Source organism: Panulirus ornatus, chromosome 19, assembly GCF_036320965.1.
Source record: "Panulirus ornatus isolate Po-2019 chromosome 19, ASM3632096v1, whole genome shotgun sequence".
NCBI lineage: Eukaryota > Metazoa > Arthropoda > Malacostraca > Decapoda > Palinuridae > Panulirus > Panulirus ornatus.
In genome coordinates, this window is record NC_092242.1 from 13,090,462 (window position 1) to 13,113,117 (window position 22,656).

General features: G+C 43.1%; 1 protein-coding gene across 7 annotated transcripts in view; it reads right to left on the reverse strand.

Moving 5' to 3' along the window:
* LOC139755398 (uncharacterized) overlaps window positions 1-22,656 on the reverse strand; it is a 399,483-nt gene that overhangs the window by 38,781 nt on the left and 338,046 nt on the right. For all 7 annotated transcript variants that reach the window (XR_011714092.1, XM_071673667.1, XM_071673666.1 and 4 more), the window contains 2 exons: window positions 5,057-5,346; window positions 3,245-3,475 (listed from right to left, as the gene is read on the reverse strand). Coding sequence is in view for 6 of the 7 variants with exons in the window: in XM_071673667.1 (XP_071529768.1) it covers window positions 3,245-3,475; window positions 5,057-5,346 (521 nt within the window). In the remaining variant the exon portion in view is untranslated. The remainder of the gene's footprint in view (window positions 1-3,244; window positions 3,476-5,056; window positions 5,347-22,656) is intronic.

Below are 22,656 nucleotides of genomic sequence, written 5' to 3' on the forward strand. Positions count from 1 at the left end.
GCTCTTTTTATTTCCACACATCTCTCTTACCCTTACGTTACTTACTCGATCAAACCACCTCACACCACACATTGTCCTCAAACATCTCATTTCCAGCACATCCATCCTCCTGCGCACAACTCTATCCATAGCCCACCCCTCGCAACCATACAACATTGTTGGAACCACTATTCCTTCAAACATACCCATTTTTGCTTTCCAAGATAATGTTCTCGACTTCCACACATTCTTCAAGGCTCCCAGAATTTTCGCCCCCTCCCCCACCCTATGATCCATTTCCACTTCCATGGTTCCATCCGCTGCCAGATCCACTCCCAGATATCTAAAACACTTCACTTTCTCCAGTTTTTCTCCATTCAAACTCACCTCCCAATTGACTTGACCCTCAACCCTACTGTACCTAATAACCTTGCTCTTATTCACATTTACTCTTAACTTTCTTCTTTCACACACTTTACCAAACTCAGTCACCAGCTTCTGCAGTTTCTTACATGAATCAGCCACCAGCGCTGTATCATCAGCGAACAACAACTGACTCACTTCCCAAGCTCTCTCATCCCCAACAGACTTATATATATATATAAGTTTGAATGGAGAAAAGCTGGAGGAAGTGAAAATAAAAAGAGTGTGGTTGAGAGAGCAGAAGAGGGTGTTTTGAAATGGTTTGGTCACATGGAGAGAATGAGTGGGGAAAGATTGACCAAGAAGATATATGTGTCAGAGATGGGAGACCAAATTGGAGGTGGAAAGATGGAGTGAAAAAGATTTTGAGTGATCGGGGCCTGAATATGCAGGAGGGTGAAAGGTGTGCAAGGAATAGAGTGAATTGGAATGATGTGGTATACCGGGGTCGACGTGCTGTCAACGGATTGAACCAGGGCATGTGAAGCGTCTGGGGTAAACCATGCAAAGTGTGTGGGGCCTGGATGTGGAAAGGGAGCTGTGGTTTCGGTGCATTATTACATGACAGCTAGAGACTGAGTGTGAACGAATGGGGCCTTTGGTGTTTTTCCTAGCGCTACCTTGCATACATGACGGGGGAGGAGGTTGTTATTCCATGTGTGGCGAGGTGGCGATGGGAACAAATAAAGGCAGACAATATGAATTATGTACATGTGTGTATATATGTATATGTCTGTGTGTGTAATAAATATGTGTACATTGAGATTTATAGGTATGTATATTGTGTGTGTGTGGACATGTATGTATATACATGTGTGTGTGGGCGGGTTGGGCCATTCTTTCGTCTGTTTCCTTGCGCTACCTCGCTAACGCGGGAGACAGCGATAAAGCAATATAAATAAATAAATAAATAAATTAATATATATATATATATGGTTTCATAAGTGGTAGAGGATGTGTGGATCAGGTGTTTGCTTTGAAGAATGTATGTGAGAAATACTAAGAAAAGCAAATGGATTTGTATGTAGCATTTACGGATCTGGAGAAGGCATATGATAGAGTTGATAGAGATGCTCTGTGGAAGGTATTAAGAATATATGGTGCGGGAGGCAAGTTGTTAGAAGCAGTGAAAAGTTTTCATCGAGGATGTAAGGCATGTGTACGTGTAGGAAGAGAGGAAAGTGATTGGTTTCACTGAATGTAGGTTTGCGACAGGGGTGTGTGATGTCTCCATGGTTGTTTAATTTGTTTATGGATGGGGTTGTTAGGGAGGTGAATGCAAGAGTCTTGGAAAGAGGGGCAAGTATGCAGTCTGCAGTGGATGAGAGAGCTTGGGAAGTGAGTCAGTTGTTGTTCGCTGATGATACAGAGCTGGTGGCTGATTCATGTGAGAAACTGCAGAAGCTGGTGACTGAGTTTGGTAAAGTGTGTGAAAGAAGAAAGTTGAGAGTAAATGTGAATAAGAGCAAGGTTATTAGGTACAGTAGGGTTGAGGGTCAAGTCAATTGGGAGGTAAGTTTGAATGGAGAAAAACTGGAGGAAGTGAAGTGTTTTAGATATCTGGGAGTGGATTTGGCAGCGGATGGAACCAAGGAAGCGGAAGTGAATCATAGGGTGGGGGAGGGGGCAAAAATTCTGGGAGCGTTGAAAAATGTGTGGAAGTCGAGAACATAATCTCGGAAAGTAAAAATGGGTATGTTTGAAGGAAAAGTGGTTCCAACAACGTTATATGGTTGCGAGGCGTGGGCTGTGGATAGAGTTGTGCGTAGGAGGGTGGATGTGTTGGAAATGAGATGTTTGAGGACAGTATGTGGTGTGAGGTGGTTTGATCGAGTAAGTAATAATAGGGTAAGAGAGATGTGTGGTAATAAAAAGAGTGTGGTTGAGAGAGCAGAAGAGGGTGTTTTGAAATGGTTTGGTCACATGGAGAGAATGAGTGAGGAAAGATTGACCAAGAGGATATATGTGTCAGAGGTGGAGGGAATGAGGAGAAGTGGGAGACCAAATTGGAGGTGGAAAGATGGAGTGAAAAAGATTTTGAGTGATCGGGGCCTGAACATGCAGGAGGGTGAAAGGTGTGCAAGGAATAGAGTGGATTGGAACGATGTGGTAATTTGGGTCGACGTGCTGTCAATGGATTGAACCAGGGCATGTGAAGCATCTGGGGTAAACTATGGAAAGTTCTGTGGGGCCTGGATGTGGAAAGGGAACTGTGGTTTCGGGCATCATTGCATGACAACTAGAGACTGAGTGTGAACGAATGGGGCCTTTGTTGTCTTTTCCTAGCACTACCTCGCACACATGAGGGGGGATGGGGATGTTATTTCATGTGTGGCAAGGTGGCGATAGCAATGAATAAAGGCAGACAGTGTGAATTGTGTGCATGTGTATATATGTATGTGTCTGTGTGTGTATATATATGTGTACATTGAGATGTATGTATATTTGCGTGTGTGGACATGTATGTATATACATGTGTATGGGGGTGGGTTGGGCCATTTCTTTTGTCTGTTTCCTTGCGCTACCTCACAAACGTGGGAGACAGCGACAAAGCAAAATAAATAAACTAAATAAATAAAACATATATATATATATGAGAGTTTGTGAGTGTGTGTAATTACTACTCTGTGATTACCTATTTACAGAGTAAGATGAAGGAATTCTACACTCATGTCGCCCCATCTCCTGAATTTTCTCTATTATACAAATTTCCAAATTTTATCATGTCAGAATGTACAATTTGGTCACCTAGCTTACTGCATTCATCAAATGTATGATATAACATTAAGCACTGTTATGACAATGAATAACTACACATAGAAAGTAATCCTGAGCACCTCACCTGCTCCAGTAATCAGTAAACTGTTCTTGGGTGAGGTAGCCTAACTTATCCCCACCAGCAGCTATGAACAGTGGGGCCTTCCAGTAGAGAGGCAACTGGCATGCTCGCATGAGTGGTTCCATGTTGTCCCGCAACACCTGTCCACCCTGCTCTCGGAAAACTGCTGCCACCCGTGCCAGAGCCTGCTCCTGTGTTGCCTGAGTCGTTGGACGACCCATTGGGTAATAAAATCTGCCAGAGTAATATAAATGTGTCAGAATGATTTGAGGACAATCATGTGAATACAAATGTAAATTAAAAATTTTAGTGATAAGGGAACAAATAAATTTGGGATAACTATGGTTGAGAGGTTTGGTAAAATTATGACACAACACTTATAATACGAAAATGACAGATGCAAAAATACTTGGGAAACAATGATCCAATGAAAGAAATAATCAGTGAAAATTCATGATCAAATGTACCTGAATTACACTAAAAAGTGCAGTGAATCTCATTTGGTAGGAGGCAACAAAAAGTCTCAAACCTTTTTGGTGAACAAATAATTTTTTTTTCAGCCTCACCACAATGCAAAAAATAATACATTTTTTTTTATCCATGAATAGGCACCCAAAATTTTTCTTTTACTTAAAAATGAAGACTCAACTGTTCTTAGTTTAGGAAAGAGACATTATCTATCATGCTGGCCAGTCCACCAGACTAAAGTTACATAAACTTTCATTTTATAAATTTTCCTTTATGGGATTATGTGCAGAAAAACAATCAAGACCATTGTTTTTTTCTTTTCAAGGAAAAAACATTATTTAAAGGTCATGAAAGACAATAAAAACACTGATTCAACATATCTCAAAACCTTCATGCTCATTATACAACTATCACAACAACGATACAACATTTACTGCTCAATTGCCCTACACAAAGTATTACTGCCTTTTAAGACTTGTGGTTCTGCACAGTGGATGTTCCTGGCTTCCTAAGCACTATGGGAGCCCCTTGGAAGAAAGGAGGGGTTCCAGGGGTAGGGATGTAGACAGGCAGGTATTTTTCTTTCATACTTGTTCACCTTTTCCCACAATAAGAAGTAGCACAATGAAGAGAAAAACAATAGCCTTCCTGTCTTATATCCACTCTCTAGCTGTCATAAATAATACACCAAAGAACAAGCCCCTCAGATGATTCTGTATGACCACTCCTTATGCCCTGGTTCAGCCCACTGACAGCATGTAAACTGCATCTAATTCGCTCTTTTGAATGGATGCCTCTCAACCTCTTGCATGTTTATTCCCTGACCACTCAAGGGATCTTTTACCTTCTCAGTTTCCCCTTTCTTGTTCTTTCCACTTCCCACATGTGCACCCTCATAATCAGCCTCTTACTCATCCTATCCATATGTTTCAGCTATTTCAGCATAACGTCTTCAACTCTCTTACCTTATCATTTCCCATTTGAAGAAACCTTTTTACACCACATATGAGGCACTGGAAGGTGATGAATTACCTGATCACTGAATGTTGAGACTTAAGTCCCAAAAAGTGAACCCCATGTTTGCCAAAGCAACCAGATGAATTCTCACCTTTACACTTTGATGAATGTTTGCCACCATACCATGTGTGTATAGCGCACATTTTGGAACTTCAATCTCGACATAAGGTCGGTTGATTCATTACTGGCTCCAAGGGCCTTATAATGTCCTCAAGCATTTCATTTACAACACACATCCATCCTCCTCCAAACTTTTTGATCTAGGGTTCATGCTTCACATCTATTCAATACAACATCAATGAGACTTCTATAAAATAGTGCACCACCAACCTGGGTATAAGGAGGTTTTTGGTAGTCTTGGTGTGGCGCCGCAAGGTGTTGGTGGCCCTGGGGGAATGAGCAGGAGAGCCTGGGGTTGCAGGCAGGCCCAGAGGAGATCCTGGTTGCACTGGGTGGGCATTCTGCTGGTGGGTTGGAGTGATGGTAGCTGAAGTGGTGGTTGCAGTGGCAAGAGTGGCTGAAGGGGATGATGGGAGGGGTGACACAGGAGAGCTCCCAGAAGCTGTGGACAGCGGCCGGGCATTCTCCTTCTGTGCCACACTGTTCTCTCGCACATATGTCTGAAAGAGGCACATCAAATTAGGTATACAGTGATGTGCTGAACCTGTAAAATTTGTAACAGACTTCCAGCATCAATATATCACCGGATATCAACATAATGAGCACTCTTACATAGTAAAGGTAAATCACCATCGTAACTACACATCAAGAATAGCTGAGTATTGTCATTTTGCTCAGCAGTGCTATATAGTATTTAAAGAACACGATTTTATATATATATATATATATATATATATATATATATATATATATATATATATATATATACATATATACATATATATATATATATATATATATATATATATATATATATATATATATATATATATATATTATACTTAATCCCCGTCTCCCGCGTTTAGCAAGGTAGCGCAAGGAAACAGACGAAAGAATGGCCCAACCCACTCACATACACATGTACATACATAAACTCACATATACAATTCAACGCATACATACATATACATACACAGACAGGGTGGAAGGGATCATAATTTTGCGCGTGATCAAGTATATTCCTATGTGTATTCCTAAGTACTGTAATGCATTTTATCGTTACAAATATTAATCATGAATACAACATTACTGATAAACCAACATTATTAAAGAAGAAAAAGACCTTAGAGTGAACCTTTTTAGTAAAGACAAACATTTTGTCGCGATAACAAGGAAAATTCTGGAACTGCAACTTGCAGCTACTGTGATAACAAGGTTTTTCCAAATTTTCAAAAATCACCAAACCCAACCACGATATAGCACCAGGGTCAATCAGGTGCAGCCCATATGCGGTGTCAAGCTAAAACTTCGTGAAAAAAAAATTGTCTTATTTCACTTTGTTTCCACCACACTTTATGGACATCATAATGTCAGGATGAGGCGCGCGCGCGAGCGTGTGTGTGTGTGTGTATATATATATAATGACACTACTTCTGTACCTTTGCCTGACACCTTCCCTCCCCAGTACCTTAACCTGATACGTTTCCTTCTCCCACATCTTCGCCTGACAATTTCCCTCCTCCCATATCTTTACGTGACACCTCTCCTCCCGCACCTTCACAGAAGACCTTCCCTCGCTTCACGCCTCCTTTCCTCAGGCTGACCCCTGCTTCCCTTACTGCCTCGTCTCGTCTTTCCCTGCCTCGGGATCATATCAAACACCAGGTTTTCCCTCCCATGCCTCAGGGTCACACTGGAACCGGTCCTGATAAAATCAACGCACTACCTGCTCGAATAACAAGAGTTTTGGGGGACGTTATATCACCAGAAACCCACAACAGACGTATAAAACAAGACGTCAAGTTTCTGCAAGAATCCAAAGGCCACGTACTTCACAATCAGTGATGGTCTGGTATTGAACAGATCTCGTCGTAAGAGCAAACGCCATACATGACGCCAGACATTGTTCATGTACACATGGATAAAACAAGAACACATACTATTACTACAGATCGTTTTGGACACCTGAGATGCTGCTGGAAAGCAAATGGTAATACGGCACCACCAACATTCAGGTAGGGCAGTGGTTTAAGTTTTCATGTTGAATGTAACTGCTCGATTTATCGTTCCTTAGTTTAACGTAAACTACCTCTCGTACAAATTAGGGAACCATCTGCACTGACCATCTCTTTCAATTAACTAATCTTTTCTTATTATTGTTAATACTGTGATCACTACCGATCATGTTCAATACTTTACAACAGACAAACAGTGGCTTCAAGGTCTCGTCTTTCCCTCCGCCACTCGACCTGTGAGCACTTCCACCCTAAGCTGCATTCCGCATGCCTACGTACACTCAACTTCTCGATTGGTGAAGTACATTCCCGACAATATTATTCAACTTCCTTCCAGTCTTGCCTATGATGTGAACCAAAGAATCTCATGATCAAGAGATAACCTCTTTCATATCATAATGTGGCATATCTAACTCCCCTGTCGGATTATTCTCCTGTGCAAAATTAGGGCTAATCCTAGCTCTCTCCGTGTGCATTATCATTTATTTCTAATACTTGTTCTACAACAAATATTCTGTGAGCGGTAAACTGTGCTGTTTTGGTGGAGAGGTGAATGCACTCGGCACAAAAAAAAAAAAAAAAAATGTTCCAAAGTTAACAACATTACAGCTCGTAGGCGCACTAAGACTTTCCTTGATTGAAAGTTCATGTAGAAGTGGAAACAGCAATTACATATGGAAGATCAGTAATGGAATCTAACAAGGCTCTTGTTTGTTAAAGAAATACAGGAGCTGCGAGGATGCCGTGTGGATCTTTCACAAAAGCGAAACCACAGGAAAATTTGTGGGGCTTGGGTGTGGAAAGGGGACCTCTATTCCGGCTCATCATATAAGACAACTCCGTGTGTGAACGTGAGCATTTTCATTTATGTTGGAGGCTTCAATCATGAACAAAAGTCCATATTAAGGCCGGACCTTAACTGAAATATACAGAGGTTAATGAAACGAAAGAGATGAGACAAGTATCTACGAATTTTGGAGGAAGTAAAAAAAAAAAAAACTCTTAAAAAGTGGAAATCATAGTTACTGGGAAAGACATGAGAGGGTAGAGAGTTCCAAAGCTTCGGGGTGAAGGGAAAGAAACAGTTACTACAACGGCCCACCGTTGCGTAAATAAGGTTCTTCGTCTGTTCCTGGCTCTACCTCGCTACGCGGGAAACAACGAACATGAATATACATATATATGTATATATATATATATATATATATATATATATATATATATATATATATATATATATATATTCATCTATTTATTTATTTATTATACTTTGTCGCTGTCTCCCGCGTCAGCGAGGTAGCGCAAGGAAACAGACGAAAGAATGGTCCAACCCACCTACATGCACATATATATATATATATATATATATATATATATATATATATATATATATATATATATATATATACATACACGTCCACACACGCACATATACATACCTATACATTTCACCGTATACATATACATACATACACAGACATATACATATATACACATGTACATAATTCATACTTGCTGCCTTTATTCATTCCCGTCGCCACCCCGCCACACATCAAATGACAACACCCCCTCCCCTGCACGCGCGCAAGGTAGCGCTAGGAAAAGACAACAAAGGCGACATTCGTTCACACTCGGTCTCTAGCTGTCATGAATAATGCACCGAAACCACAGCTCCCTTTCCACATCCAGGCCCCACAGACCCTTTCATGGTTTAACCCAGACGCTTCACATACCCTGGTTCAATCTATTGACAGCACGTCGACCCCGGTACACTACATCGATCCATTTCACTCTATTCCTTGCACGCCTTTCACCCTCCTACATGTTCAGGCCCCGATCGCTCAAAATCTTTTTCATTCCATCCTTCCACCTCCAATTTGGTCTCCTACTTCTCGTTCCCTCCACCTCTGACATATATATCCTCTTTGTCAATCTTTCCTCACTCATTCTCTCCATGTGACCAAAGCATTTCAATACACACTCTTCTGCTTTCTCCACCACACTATTGTTATTACCAAACATCCCTCTTACCCTTTCATTACTTACTCGATCAAACCATCTCGCACCACAGAATGTCCTCAAACATCTCATTTCCAACACATCCACCCTCCTCCGCACAACCCTATCTATAGCCCACGCCTCGCAACCATATAACATTGTTGGAACCACTATTCCTTTAAGCATAAACATTTTTGCTCTCCGAAATAATGGGATAGGGGTGAAAGAATACTTCCCACGCATTCCTCGCGTGTCGTAGAAGGCGACTAGAGGGGACGGGAGCGGGGGGCCAGAAATCCTCCCCTCCTTGTATTTTTTTTTAAATTTCTAAAATGGGAAACAGAAGATATATATATATATATATATATATATATATATATATATATATATATATATATATATATATACATGTAAGTGTACATACAACGGTAGTATCGTAGCCACAGCTTCATATGTATATGTATATACATGTGTATGGGGGTGGGTTGGGCCATTCCTTTCGTCTGTTTCCTTGCGCTACCTCGCAAACGCGGGAGACAGCGACAAGGCAAAATAAAGTATATATATATATATATATATATATATATATATATATATATATATATATATATATCATAACTACCCTATGACCAATTTCTGCGAAAGAGTCCAGGTATTACCCAGAACATTTCTAAAGTTTGCACTCCTTCCAATTGCAAAGAAATGTAAACTCACTGAATAGCTAGGTCCGTATAACTACGCCTGCTTAAGTTTCCCACTCGCACCCTTCCATTTGTAAACCTGGTAGTATGCAAGGTGATCTCAAAGGGGAACAGCCTGTCCTCCAGTTAATCGATCTCTTCTACCATCGAACTCTAAGGTCTCTTAGCTGTCGTAAACAAGCATGTACTGTTACTGTCAACTTCTCTACGATCTGTCTTGCGCCTCCAACGACCCAGGTTCTGGTATACAGTCGCCTGGCTTTCTGCGGTGACTGCATCACATGATAATCACGCATCGTTCCTCCTCCAGTGTTTCTGACAGGGATAACACTCCTCAGGAGCAGCTACAGTGTAAAACGCTTTCATGGGCTCTTACATGCAGAATGCCTGCTTATGAAATGATAATCTGATCCTTAATATAATGGCGTTTACACTGGGACCATAAAGTGACTGCGCGCGTCTACATTGGGACCATAAAGCGACTCCGCGGGCACAAGGATTGAAGGAAAGCCTGGAATAGTCTGTACGTAATACAGAGGGGTACTCGACACTCGAAGGACGCGTCAGGGAATGACGAAGGCAGTCCCCGCACACTGTGCTTGGATACAACGCTTCCAAAAGCACACACATACTCCGTGCGGATGATGTTATACTATTTTTCTGGTTCAGGCCACACTATGCCTCTAATATCTGCAATTTGCAAAGCGTATCATAACTACACTGTCCGTCCATTTGTAAGTTTTCAACTACGTTATCTGTCCCCTCAAAGATACAGTATCACTGATACCTTTAGAATACAAGTTTTAGTCACGGTTACCACCAAGCTCCCGTATGTTACGGTGTCGGGCTTATGTCCGTGGCCGTGATATTTACTGTATTTAAAGCGGGAAAACTGCATGACACACACACACACACACACACACACACACACACACATATATATATATATATATATATATATATATATATATATATATATATATATATATATATATATATATATATATATATATATCGCTTTACTCCAATTTTGGTGCGTTGAAGAGGCCTGTAAATGCGACAACAGCTGCCGGGTGGACAGGAATGTCTAACTCAAGAACCTCCCTGTATTATCCCGTGTTACCAGTGCGTCTACGTGTGTAACTCCCTTACACGACTCTGCGAGGAGGCATGAACTATAAGGAGTGCGGCGACAGGACACTGCTACGACCAAAATTACCTGTTCACACCCCTGCGCAGGAGTATAACGCGGAGTGAGCTTTACGCAGTAGGTCACAGTGTGAAAGGGGTGGCCATCGTTGATCCCCTGCGGCAGGGTTAAGATCAGTCCCAAACCTGATCATCAAACACAAACAGGACTATGTTTACACTAAGGTCTCTTGGCCCTCTGCCGTCCGTGGGGTCGTGGGTGCCTGTCTACAAAACGCACCAGACACACCTCGCACAGTGCGGCACCCACGCACTTAGTAGTAGTAGTAGTAGTCGGTGTGTGTGACAGCGACAGTGGAATGTGGCGTGCCCAGCTGTGTCCACGGCTGGCGAGAGTGGTCTGGCTCGCAGGCACGGCTCCGGCCTACTGGACACGGCTCTTGCCTTCGCGAACATGCCTCTGGACACGCACACTTGTAGGTACAATTAATGCAGCACAATCGTGTGTGTGTGTGTGTGTGTAAATTTAGGAAGGGGGATATCCTGGCGAGCATAGGCCAGGAACCAGTTGTGAATGGTGGCAGTGGTGGAGATAGTGCTCAACCTTCGCCTGCTGTATATGGAAGAAACCGGGAGGAAGTTGTCATTAAGTCTGGCTTGCAGGACGGGTTATGGCTGCCAGGTCTAGCGTGCCGGAGCCAGACAGTGTTCACCAGCTGTGCTTCTCTGGCTCAGTATCCCCGAGTACCTACACGGACTTTCAGCCATACTGATGCAGTGGGATGCGACCGTGTGACCCTTGGTCTCCACTAGCGTTCGCGGCATGATTCTTCAGGGGGTCTGGGAGCAAGGAAAAAAAAAAAATGAATGAGTGGCAGTTTTTGGTGTGTCTAGGGGCAGTGCCGGGGGAGGACAAGGTCAGCACCTAGCTCTTCACTAAAGTGCAAGGTGGTAACGATCCGACGACAGGTGGGACATCTATGGTGATTGCACTTAACCTAAACGTCTCCCTCCAGCCGTCAGCACCTTACCCACCACCTGTGTCTGACCCTACAGGACGTGGTGTACGAGCTGACGTCAACAAGGAAACTCGCGCATATCGGTGCTTGAAGACGAGAGTGGACTTGTCGCGTGTCCTCCCTCCTCTCTATTTGGCACAGTGGCCTCGCCCCTCCAACCTGGCTGGCTTGCTGGCAGCGTCGTCCTTTGTATCAGGAAGTGGAACTTTGTTCCTGTACCTGTGCAGCACCAAACACCTGTAGTTCAGCCATCATCAGCTGGCACCGTGCACTTCTCTTGCCGGCCCTCACGCCTCTGGTGACTCACTACCCAGCAAATTGCAGAGGGGCCACTGATCAAGGAAGCAAGTTCCCATTTATCTTTTTTTTACAATGACTGCCCAGGAAAAGTTAGCAAAAAATACGACTGAAGTAAAAATGGATATGGAATGGCCATAATTATAACAGTTCTGCTCGGGGAGGTGAATGTCTCATTAACCCCGAAATGATCTTATTTTCATTCTATCTTATTTCATTTAATTTTCTGAGAAAATTCTGCAACTCTCAGTCTACAATGAAACGAACGAGTGTGTGTGTGTGTGTGTGTGTGTGTGTGTGTGTGTGTGTGGTTAGTACAAGCAAAGCACCTTAATCCTAAAATAAACCGTGTGATGTGGCTGTGGGTATGGTATAGGGAGAACGGTATGCGACTCATTCGCTCTACTTAAATCTGAACGAGAGGATCGCAATCATTTTCGCGATAAAAACACACAGTGATTACGCAACACACAGCCAGAAACGTGTTATTAACGAACTTATACGACAACGTTGTTTTTCTTTGCTATCGACTAAAAATATGTAGAAAAGAAAGAACAAAAACTGTTGTTTATACCACAGTAGGCTGTTCTGACACGAGCGCCCATAAAACAAAAAGTAAACTAAATGCACGAGATGTCATGTGTATGGGAGTATACATAGCGCACATACACACGGGAAAGGGAAGGTGTATACTGCTTTTAAAAAGAGGTCATGATCTACTTTACACAGTATCGTATATATGGGCAGCCATACAACTGTGAACCCTGGTGCAAACTGTGGTGTATGATTCGTAACTCTTGAGTTTCCACATACACACAACACAGAAAATGTTCTGAACAATGAAAGACCAAATCCGACTTTTTCCTTCCGTGTTCCTGTGACCCGGTGAATATTTATGTAAAGATATACGGCCTTGGAGCGTGTCCCGCTATACAATGACCAATCAATTATCATGGAGCCTGACGTTCTCCGCTACCGGTCTAAAACCTTCCTTACGCACGCAGGTTTGGACCACTGTTGGTCTTATCACTTCATCGTATCTCCAAACCCATTGGTCAGTGCCACTGCTGACGCTTCTTCACCACTAGATCTAGACGCTCACGGGCCGGGACCTGTTGACGTCACGGATTCAGCTTCATGTCCCCACACTCACTGGCTGGGGCTTTGATGACGTCACGGATCCAGCTTCATACTCCCACACTCACTGGCTGGGGCCTTGATGACGTCACGGATCCATCTCAACATCTTCACACTCACTGGGTGGGGGCATTGTTGACATCACCGATCCATCTCCATACCTCTGTGCTCATTGGCTGAGGCTTTTGTTTTCATGGTGCTCGACTATATACGGTAGTCCTCGGCGGAATGCGTCGAGACGCAACCGAACTTGGGCGTCCTGAGGTAATTCGATTATGGGTTTCTTTACCTTAACTTCGGCCCGTGGCGCCGGTAAGGGAGTGAGGCGTCTCTAGTGGCAAACAGAGGGGTCGACCGACGACGTGATGTGTGCGCAAGGTGTCCAAGGGTATGATAATATCATCAGCTCACACTTGGTTATCACTGGGCGTCCAAGGGTATGACATCATCAGCTCGCACCTGGTTATCACTCCAAGTCTTTAGTTCCCTTATCCTGCCTCAACTCACATAGATTAGTGGTTTTAAGTTACCGTCCTTCAGTAGATAACCTCGCAAGACTATGGTGTCTTCTGCAATTTCTCTTTCTCCAAGTTCAGATAAGGAACCACGTTCGTTTGTTTACCTACAACAGCTGATCAATGCTGAAGGTCCGTCATGGGGAAATACTGAAGGATTTTGCCTGTTGTGGAGACTTCAACGCTAGGGTAGGAAGGTGTTTGAGGAGCTTAGCTTGCTGCACAGTATAGCTCAGATCTTCATCACAGTCTGCACGCTATAACAACAAAAACATGGCTTCAATACTCTCCGCAACTTACACAGAACAGCAGCAAAAAAATACATGTTTCGGGGTCTTCGTCATAACCCACACACCGTTGCAGCAAAGAGAGAACAGTGAGCATGGTAAGGGTTAAGGCTTATCAATATATCTAACTATCGACGGCCATTACAACCAACAACACTCAAGTATCTATCAGCAGAATTCTAAATAATGGTTAGCATTACTAAGGTCATTACTTATAACACGAGGAAAACGCTATTCCCGGAAACTAATATATATATAAAAAATAAATTCTTTTAGATAATACATAAGTGAAGCTGTGAAATAAACAAAGTTCTTTGACACTTGGTAGCCTTGATCTTGAGAGCTTTGGTGCAACCCATCCTGTAGGTTTTGAGTTAGGCTGCACAAACGATATCATCTGCAAAAGCAGCAATGGTCTTCACCTCTGGGCCATCTCCAAAAGCAGCAATGGTCTTTACCTCTGGGCTATCTCCAAAAGCAGCAATGGTCTTTACCTCTGGGCTATCTCCAAAAGCACCAATAGTCTTTACTCTGGGCTATCTCCAAAAGCAGCGATGGTCTTTACCTCTGGGCTATCTCCAAAAGCACCAATGGTCTTTACCTCTGGGCTATCTCCAAAAGCAGAAATGGTCTTTACCTCTGGGCTATCTCCAAAAGCACCAATGGTCTTTACCTCTGGGCTATCTCCAAAAGCAGCAATGGTCTTTACCTCTGGGCTATCTCCAAAAGCACCAATGGTCTTTACCTCTGGGCTATCTCCAAAAGCAGCAATGGTCTTTACCTCTGGGCTATCTCCAAAAGCAGCAATGGTCTTCACCTCTGGGCTATCTAAATAAATGGAGGGAATGGGAACTTCTCCTACACCAGGATGCAGTACAACTGCCGAGGAGTCTTAATGAATCCATCCATCACAACTGCTGATATGTGTGGAAACCATCTACGAGTGTGGTTTTGACACCTCGATCTTTCGACCTCCTGGCCTCAAAATCAACAGAGGCCCGCAATGCCCAAAATGGAACACACGAACGAAGTCTTAATGAAATCCCTTGAAATGAACGGATGGTTCTGTGTGGAAACCAAGTAATTTACAGAGTGCGGCAGTAACAAGGACCACAGACCACACAATCAAATGCTACCCGCCATGCCCCGTGGGAAACACACATGCTACGTCACCATAAAATCCATAATGTAAAACTGATGATATGCGGCGAGGAAATCATCTACAGGAGTGGCAGTGACCATGACCTTTGACCCTTTTCGATATAAAAATCAACAGTTAAATTTTCTGTCATGAGGGGCACAGTGGAGCTACGTATCCATGAAGTCCACCAAACTGAACTGGATTTATTGCGCTGGTACGATGTCAATTCCAGAATCGAATCCAAGATCAGTGATCACGACCTTTAACCCCAAACTCAATGGCGATCTTCCTTCAATGGTTCCTTCATGAGAAATTATTAACAGAACTGAACACTGGGTTTTATGGTACTGCAATCTTAAAACTTGGATTTGTCAGACTTCATTCAGAAGGTTAATCAATTAGAATACTCTAGAGTCATCGGGCACAAACATTATGTAAACCAACGAAATATCCTTAAAAATTATGAAATACGTATATGTAATATCTTTAAGAATTATGATATACGTGTATGTAATATCTTTAAAAAATCATGTAATACCACGAATTGATGTTAATGTAACATGTGAATAAGAAATAATTCCCGTTATTTGCATGACCACAGTAACTGGTAGTGCAAGTTTATTAGAAAATCACACGCATTTTTCCATCGCTTCAGAAGGTACGAGACAATCCTCTAAATCTATCATGAAAACATAATTAAACACTAGTTATAGATAAGAAAAAAATCTACCAATCTTATTTACACCATATCTAAAGGCAAAAAATACACCAATTAACCAAGAACTAAGGGGTCTGGTGTATATATATATATATATATATATATATATATATATATATATATATATATATATATATATATATATATATATATATATATATCAGTATATTTCAATCGCATCTCGTTAAAGAACCCAATTAAATCTATCGAACGGATGGGTGCCTAGGAAAATAGAAAAGTTTTGCTGTTCAGGTAAAACTGAAAATATAAAACATGTCAAATATATTTATGAAAAAGATTCCATTAGGTATATCTTCAGTTTAAGCTGGTATTCGGGAAATGTCTCTATCTCGGCAGATCAAGCTGCGATTAGGCTTCCTTGTTCAGTACGTGCGCTCCGTCAAGCTTTTTGTCTAACATTTTTTGTTGTTGTTGCAGACCTATATTTACGACACCTTATCCGACATGGCAGATCTGGTACACCTTGGAGGAAGCCTGGGCAGTCGTTTCTTGTAGAAGTCCAGAGGTCGTCCCGTGATGTTACCCAGGTTATCTTTCAGGTAAGGTATTACCCCTGTATTGCAAGCTCAGAGACTAAGCCTTCCAGTATTTTTACTGTATATATTAACAGTCTCTCTCCCGAAAATGTATGACGTAGTGTGTTCAGCAATGGATTGTGTAGCCCGTCCCAGCACATGACACGTAACCAAACTATCTGCGGAATATCTGACAGAAGGATTTACAGGTTTTATGGGCAAAAGAGAGGGAAGGATTAACTGGATCTGATAACATGAGGGAAACAACGAATTGCACGCACAATCTACGGGCAAGCGAGACACATGACGGCAGGATTCGTGGACGTGAAAAGAGGGAGAAATCTATGTGTGATTTGTGGATAAATGGGGAAAAGAGGATTTCTGGGATTTTAAGGCACTGTGAGCGATGACTTTAGATTCATCACCAGGAATTATAGGATTCATGATAAAGTAGACATTTATAACACGCATAACACGCACAGAAAAGAAAGATTATACTATCTGTGGGGGAAATGCTTGAAGCAAGATTTATGAGATCTGTGAACATAAAGAAACGTGGGGATTCATCAAGTTGGGATACCAGATTTTTGGGATAGAAAACACAAAAATCTAAGCCATGCACAAAAGGAGGAAAGGATACCCTATAGAATCTGTGAATATTTTGGATAAAAGTTGTAGAAACGGGTGACGAAGGCTCTAAAATGTCATATATAATCATTCGACCTTATTACACCCCCACATCACAGCTAACCATGAAGAGATGAGTGGATAACACAATCCCTATCTCCCTGGAGATATACCCTGAAGGTACCTTCTCATCTCATCGTATCATCTTGTTGAAACCAGCCGCCTTAGGACGGATTTCCCACAGCCTAGCGTAGCCCGCTTAACGTTCGCTAGCTCAGTTGCCTTACTCCAGACGAGTCGTCTCATCAACAGCGACCAGAGGCGAACACGAATATGGTTAGTGATCAGAAACAAAGGTTTGGGGCCATAGGTGAGGAAGGGCGCGTTAGGCCGCGATGCGGCTTCAGCTAAACACCTCTCTTTTACTCTGACGAAGTCATGCATAAATTTAGATATCTAATTTTACGATTTAGGAGAAGGATAAGAAATACCTATCATCGGGCGAACAAAACAAGGACAATAACCCCCTACTCTCTAAGTTGTAGTATTAATATATATATATATATATATATATATATATATATATATATATATATATATATATATATATATATATATATATATATTAATACTACAACTTAGAGTGTATATATATATATATATATATATATATATATATATATATATATATATATATATATATATATATATATATATATTAATACTACAACTTAGAGTGTATATATATATATATATATATATATATATATATATATATATATGGTCGACAGGAAGATAAGTATGCATCTTGCGTTATGGGCGGACCATTTATGCCTGGAATCAAATTACTATCTCTCCAGTCGAGTCGAGTCTTAACGAACAGAGCGAGCGAGGCTTTGAAGGAGCGCTGAACTACAATACTTATCTGCCTTTACCCACACCATCAAACTGTTCGTAGTAAATAACCAGCACAATCACTTCGCAGGCTGCGTTTTTTTTTTTTTCTCCGGCGTACAAACATTAACACAAACAAATCATACAAACTGAAAGATTTACTAACAGAATGGCGGCGGACAACCGCGTCTCCTTCGAACCAGACGCGCAAAAAGCCCTCTTAAGGACATAGTGTGACGAACAAACACTGGCGGACTCTTGGTCAGGTTCCAATAACCTTATCGCCGAGCTAGGAAAAAAAAAAAAAATACACAAATCAACCCTGGCAGATGTATGGCGCCATACACGGTATTGTGGATATATAAGGACATTCCATCGGTGATTATCTCCGGCACGAATCAACAGGTAGGCCTATAAATACCCAGGCCTACTAACTTCCCATAAATTAATGGAGTAATGGTTGGAGGCCTGTAACACTGGTGGTGGTGGTGGTGGCAAAGCCTAGCCGCGCTCTGGCAATCTCGGGGCCAAGCCAGAATGCTCCATCATGTCTGCCACACTCCCTCCTCCCCCAGGTCTCATACAGTCTCCTTCACTTTACCTGAGCTTCACAAAATGTGCCCACATTCGCAAGAAGCGAATGCAAATGTCGACCTCATCCGTCTTATGCTGAAGCGGTTCATGTTACTTCTCGTAAAGTCTTGGTAAAAATGGGAAATAATCTATGCTTCTCAAACTCCATAAAATTTGACTGCGAACTTCGATGTAACGAGATGAGAGGGAGAAAAAGAAAGAAAGAAAGAAAGCATCCGGGGGCATTGGACAAATGCTGTTGCTTGCCAAGGTCCATGTAAATCTGTCCAGAAATATGCGGACTCCACCGCGCAAAGTGGGAGGAACGAATATACAGAAACGAGAAAAGGGACATATTTCACCTCGCTGCGGGAGAAGCCATAAGAAGCGGACTTTATAAAAGAGTATTTCACGTACGTACATGACTGCAGCGCATTATCTCATGGCCGCCAGGAATTTGGGCCACGTCCATGTGGAGGTACCGTGGGCGTCGGATCAACAAACACCCCCCCACCACCAGCGTCAACACAGGTGGCGGCGGAGGCGGCCAGGGGAACCAACCGTGGCGGTTCACCTCGCGTACCGTACATGGTATATCCTCGCGGAGGAAGACAGGAAGTATTCTCGAGCCTCGAACTAATGCTTGGGAGGTTCTCATCGCGGGCGGTGATCGCCTCGCCTCGCCTCATCGCACGGACCCGGAAGGGGCACAACCCGGGCTCGAGATGGGCCAAACACTGAGACCAGCATGACCGCCGTGTTTGTCTTGCGTGTCACAGCTGATGCACACGTGTGGATGTTGACGAAGACGGCGGCGCACGGAGGGGGGGCCCTGGGTGTTTCCTTATCCCTGCACCCAAACAACACCTGAGCTATCAAGGAGAGAGAGAGAGAGAGAGAGAGAGAGAGAGAGAGAGAGAGAGAGAGAGAGAGAGAGAGAGAGAGAGAGAGAGAGAGAGAGACCTCTTGCTCTGAGGTGAGCCGAAGAGAATTCTGTTTATAAAGAGAGAAAAATAAGACTTCAGTTTGAAGCTGACCTAAAACACGTCTGTCAGGTGTTCGCCAGAGTGTCGGCTGAATACTCCTTTCCTGGGCACAGCGACGGTGTAGCACGTAAGTGGTCCGCCTTCCTCGGAGGCAACCGCATGAATTCATTAAAACAATCGCAAGAAAATGAAGGAAGACGGCAATCACGGCAGCCAAGTGTACGGATACGTCACAACAATCATGAGAACAGAAAGGAAAAAGTCAATAAAACCTGCAATTTTATGGGTTGAGCGTGGGCTGCAGGACGAGGGTTCAGTGTGGTCTGCTTATATACACGTGATTGATCCAATTTATGACAGCAAATGGACCCACTAATGCCTACCTACACACCTCTCTGCTTCCCTGAAATACATCTGCAGAGCTTTCTTTTTCCCCCGCCCCCAGCTCTTAAAACTTCTATTTGATGACCCAATGTTGTCTTCAATGGCCTCTTTGTCTCGTGCAAGTTTGGGTCAGGCCTCAACCTGATCCTGTTCGCTGTGACCTCTCGTAACACTGAGAACACCACGCACAACACACACACACACACACACACACACACACACACACACACACACACACACATACATACATGCGCAAGGCTCTAACTATGCCGTAATGATGAGAGAACTTATACAATGGTTTCTGCAACGCAGAATACTTTTGTAGTTTTACCGCCAGCTGTACGAACAATACAGGAATACAGTTTACCAATATAGAATATATGCGTTCTTAATCTCTACATTAGTATTCGTATTGGTATAACCAACTTTCCTTGTCTTCAGAACTCCTCAATTAATACAAGACACATCATCATGCACCAGTCTTCAATTCCAGACAAACTCCTTAAACCACCTACAAAATTCCTCATGCAAGTCGTAGGCTCTACGACGCATTTACCAACGGCCGTATATTCAAGTCCAAAATGTTACACAGCAACAAACGTGGACGACATAATCATCGGGAAGGTGGCTGGAGGAGAAGGATGATCCTGACGGAGATGTGCCAAGAGAGGATCCGTTACAAGACAAGGGCCCCGTGCCAGGCAGGGGGCCCAGGCCAACGTATCAAGAACAGGTGAAGAGTGAAGGAAGATCAAGTGGAGGGAGGGAGAGGCTCAGTGTTGTGAGTGTAGGCGGCGATGGCGGTGGGGTCGACAGACTTGTTGGTGTTAAGTAACCAGAGTTTATGGAGACTGAGGTATCACTACCTTCACTGGCACAAGCAAACGCTGACGAAAACAAACAAGCAAGCACGAACGCTGTCACACAGGGACTCTGTGTTTGAGTGTGTGTGTGTGTGTGTGTGTGTGTGTGTGTGTGTGTGTGTGTGTGTGTGTGTGTGTGTGTGTGTGTGCGTGTGTGTATCTGGGGATATGTGAGACAGAACACTACTGCATTGTCGAAGAAGGCGACTAAGACAGGCGGAAGCGTGAGGTTGGAAATTCTCTCCACCGGTATTATCATCTAAAAGCGGTAACTGAAGGGGGTCCTTACTCGCTGGCTCAGTTCTTCGCGCTACCTCAACGAGGGCGTGAAATGTAAGCACGAAGGCAAAAAGGTCGGGTCAGGTCGAACACTGTCTATGGTAAAAGCGACTGTCCTTTTCCCTCATCGGAGAGCGTGGATACAGGCTAAATACCGGCATTTCTGACACGAGCATTTTTTCAACAACCGGACTTGACTAAGGAACCAAATACATGAGAAACTATGAAGGAAAGACTATAAAAATCGCCTGAATAGCCATCCTTCCCACCCCACCCAAGGTTTTCCAAGTTGGGTGAGGAAGGAGCGAATCTTCAGGTGATCTACCTACCAAAGTGAGAATCAAACTCATGAACACAGAGATCACTTGCATTACACATCTCCTGGATGTTTAAGACAGTGAGGATGGCTTGTGTATAAGATACGGACGGGTGGGTGTGTGTGTGTGTGTGTGTGTGTGTGTGTTTCTGACACTATCCCCCACAGAAAGCGAGTTAAGTGCAACTACATTTCTAGATCGGCGAGTGAAGCGGGTTCTTTCGGGGGATCGAAAAATCACCGAAACTGACGGGAACGAAGGACGCTCGTCGGAGGTACCTTTCCGAAGTGGGAATAGAGTAATCTAGACCCATGTCTTGGGGCTGCCGTTCTCTCCGAGTAAATGGAAATACCTTGCCAGAGGGACACAGGTCCTACCTGGATACACTACCACGTGATGCTAAAATTATTAGAGACACAGAGGGTAACTAGAATGACTGATAAGCTACAAAGAGGATTGGTGTGAGACGTGACTGATATACGTCAACCTTACCGAAAAGAGAGTCAAGAAGACTGGGTACAGTGAAGTAACTGTAACCTGCAGGAATACAGTTACAGAAGCCCTCCAACGAGAGGAACTGGGGGAATGACATACTGACCAGTCTCTTACGAGCAAACCACATTTGGAACACTGTCAGCGTAGGAAATAATATACTCATGAATATAAAACGTAACAAGACAACATTATGCTTAACAACAACAACAAAAAAAAAAGGTCTGTGTCGCATGTATTCAACTAACTCCAGAGTGTGCAGTTAACCGATCGACCTTTCCTGGTGGGAGAGCCTGCTGAGTTAGACAACGTGCAAGAGATCATTCACAGTCTACACTGTCGATACACTTGATACTACACTAACTAACGGGGACGACTGATAGCACCGACTCTGGCCAGAGCCCAGGTCGGTAGACATATCACAATTCATGCTTATAAAATCCTGAGAAGCATCGTTCCTAACTTGTGCTCGATAACAGATTCCTATTGGTACGGCGGATACACACGGCTGTCTTGTATGAGGAGGGAGGGAAAAAATCAGAAGAATCTAGAGAAGATAGTGTAAACATCAGGGCCGTAAAATTACTTACTATAATGCCTGCAACTATTAGAAACACGATAGACACCTCAATACAGAAAGGGTCTGGATAAGTGCCTTCAGAAGTGCGACAGAAAAGCAGTAGGTGCTGATTATGTAGGCCCGCAGGGTCGCTGGATAAGTGCCTTCAGAAGTGTGACAGAAGAGCAGTAGGTGCTGATTATGTAGGCCCGCAGGGTCGCTGCCTCTATCATCCTTTTTGAGCAGATACAACACGACAGCTTGACACCGAGCTGTGGAGGGTAGAAGACCTCCGAAGCCATAGTAAGAAATACGCACGGTAA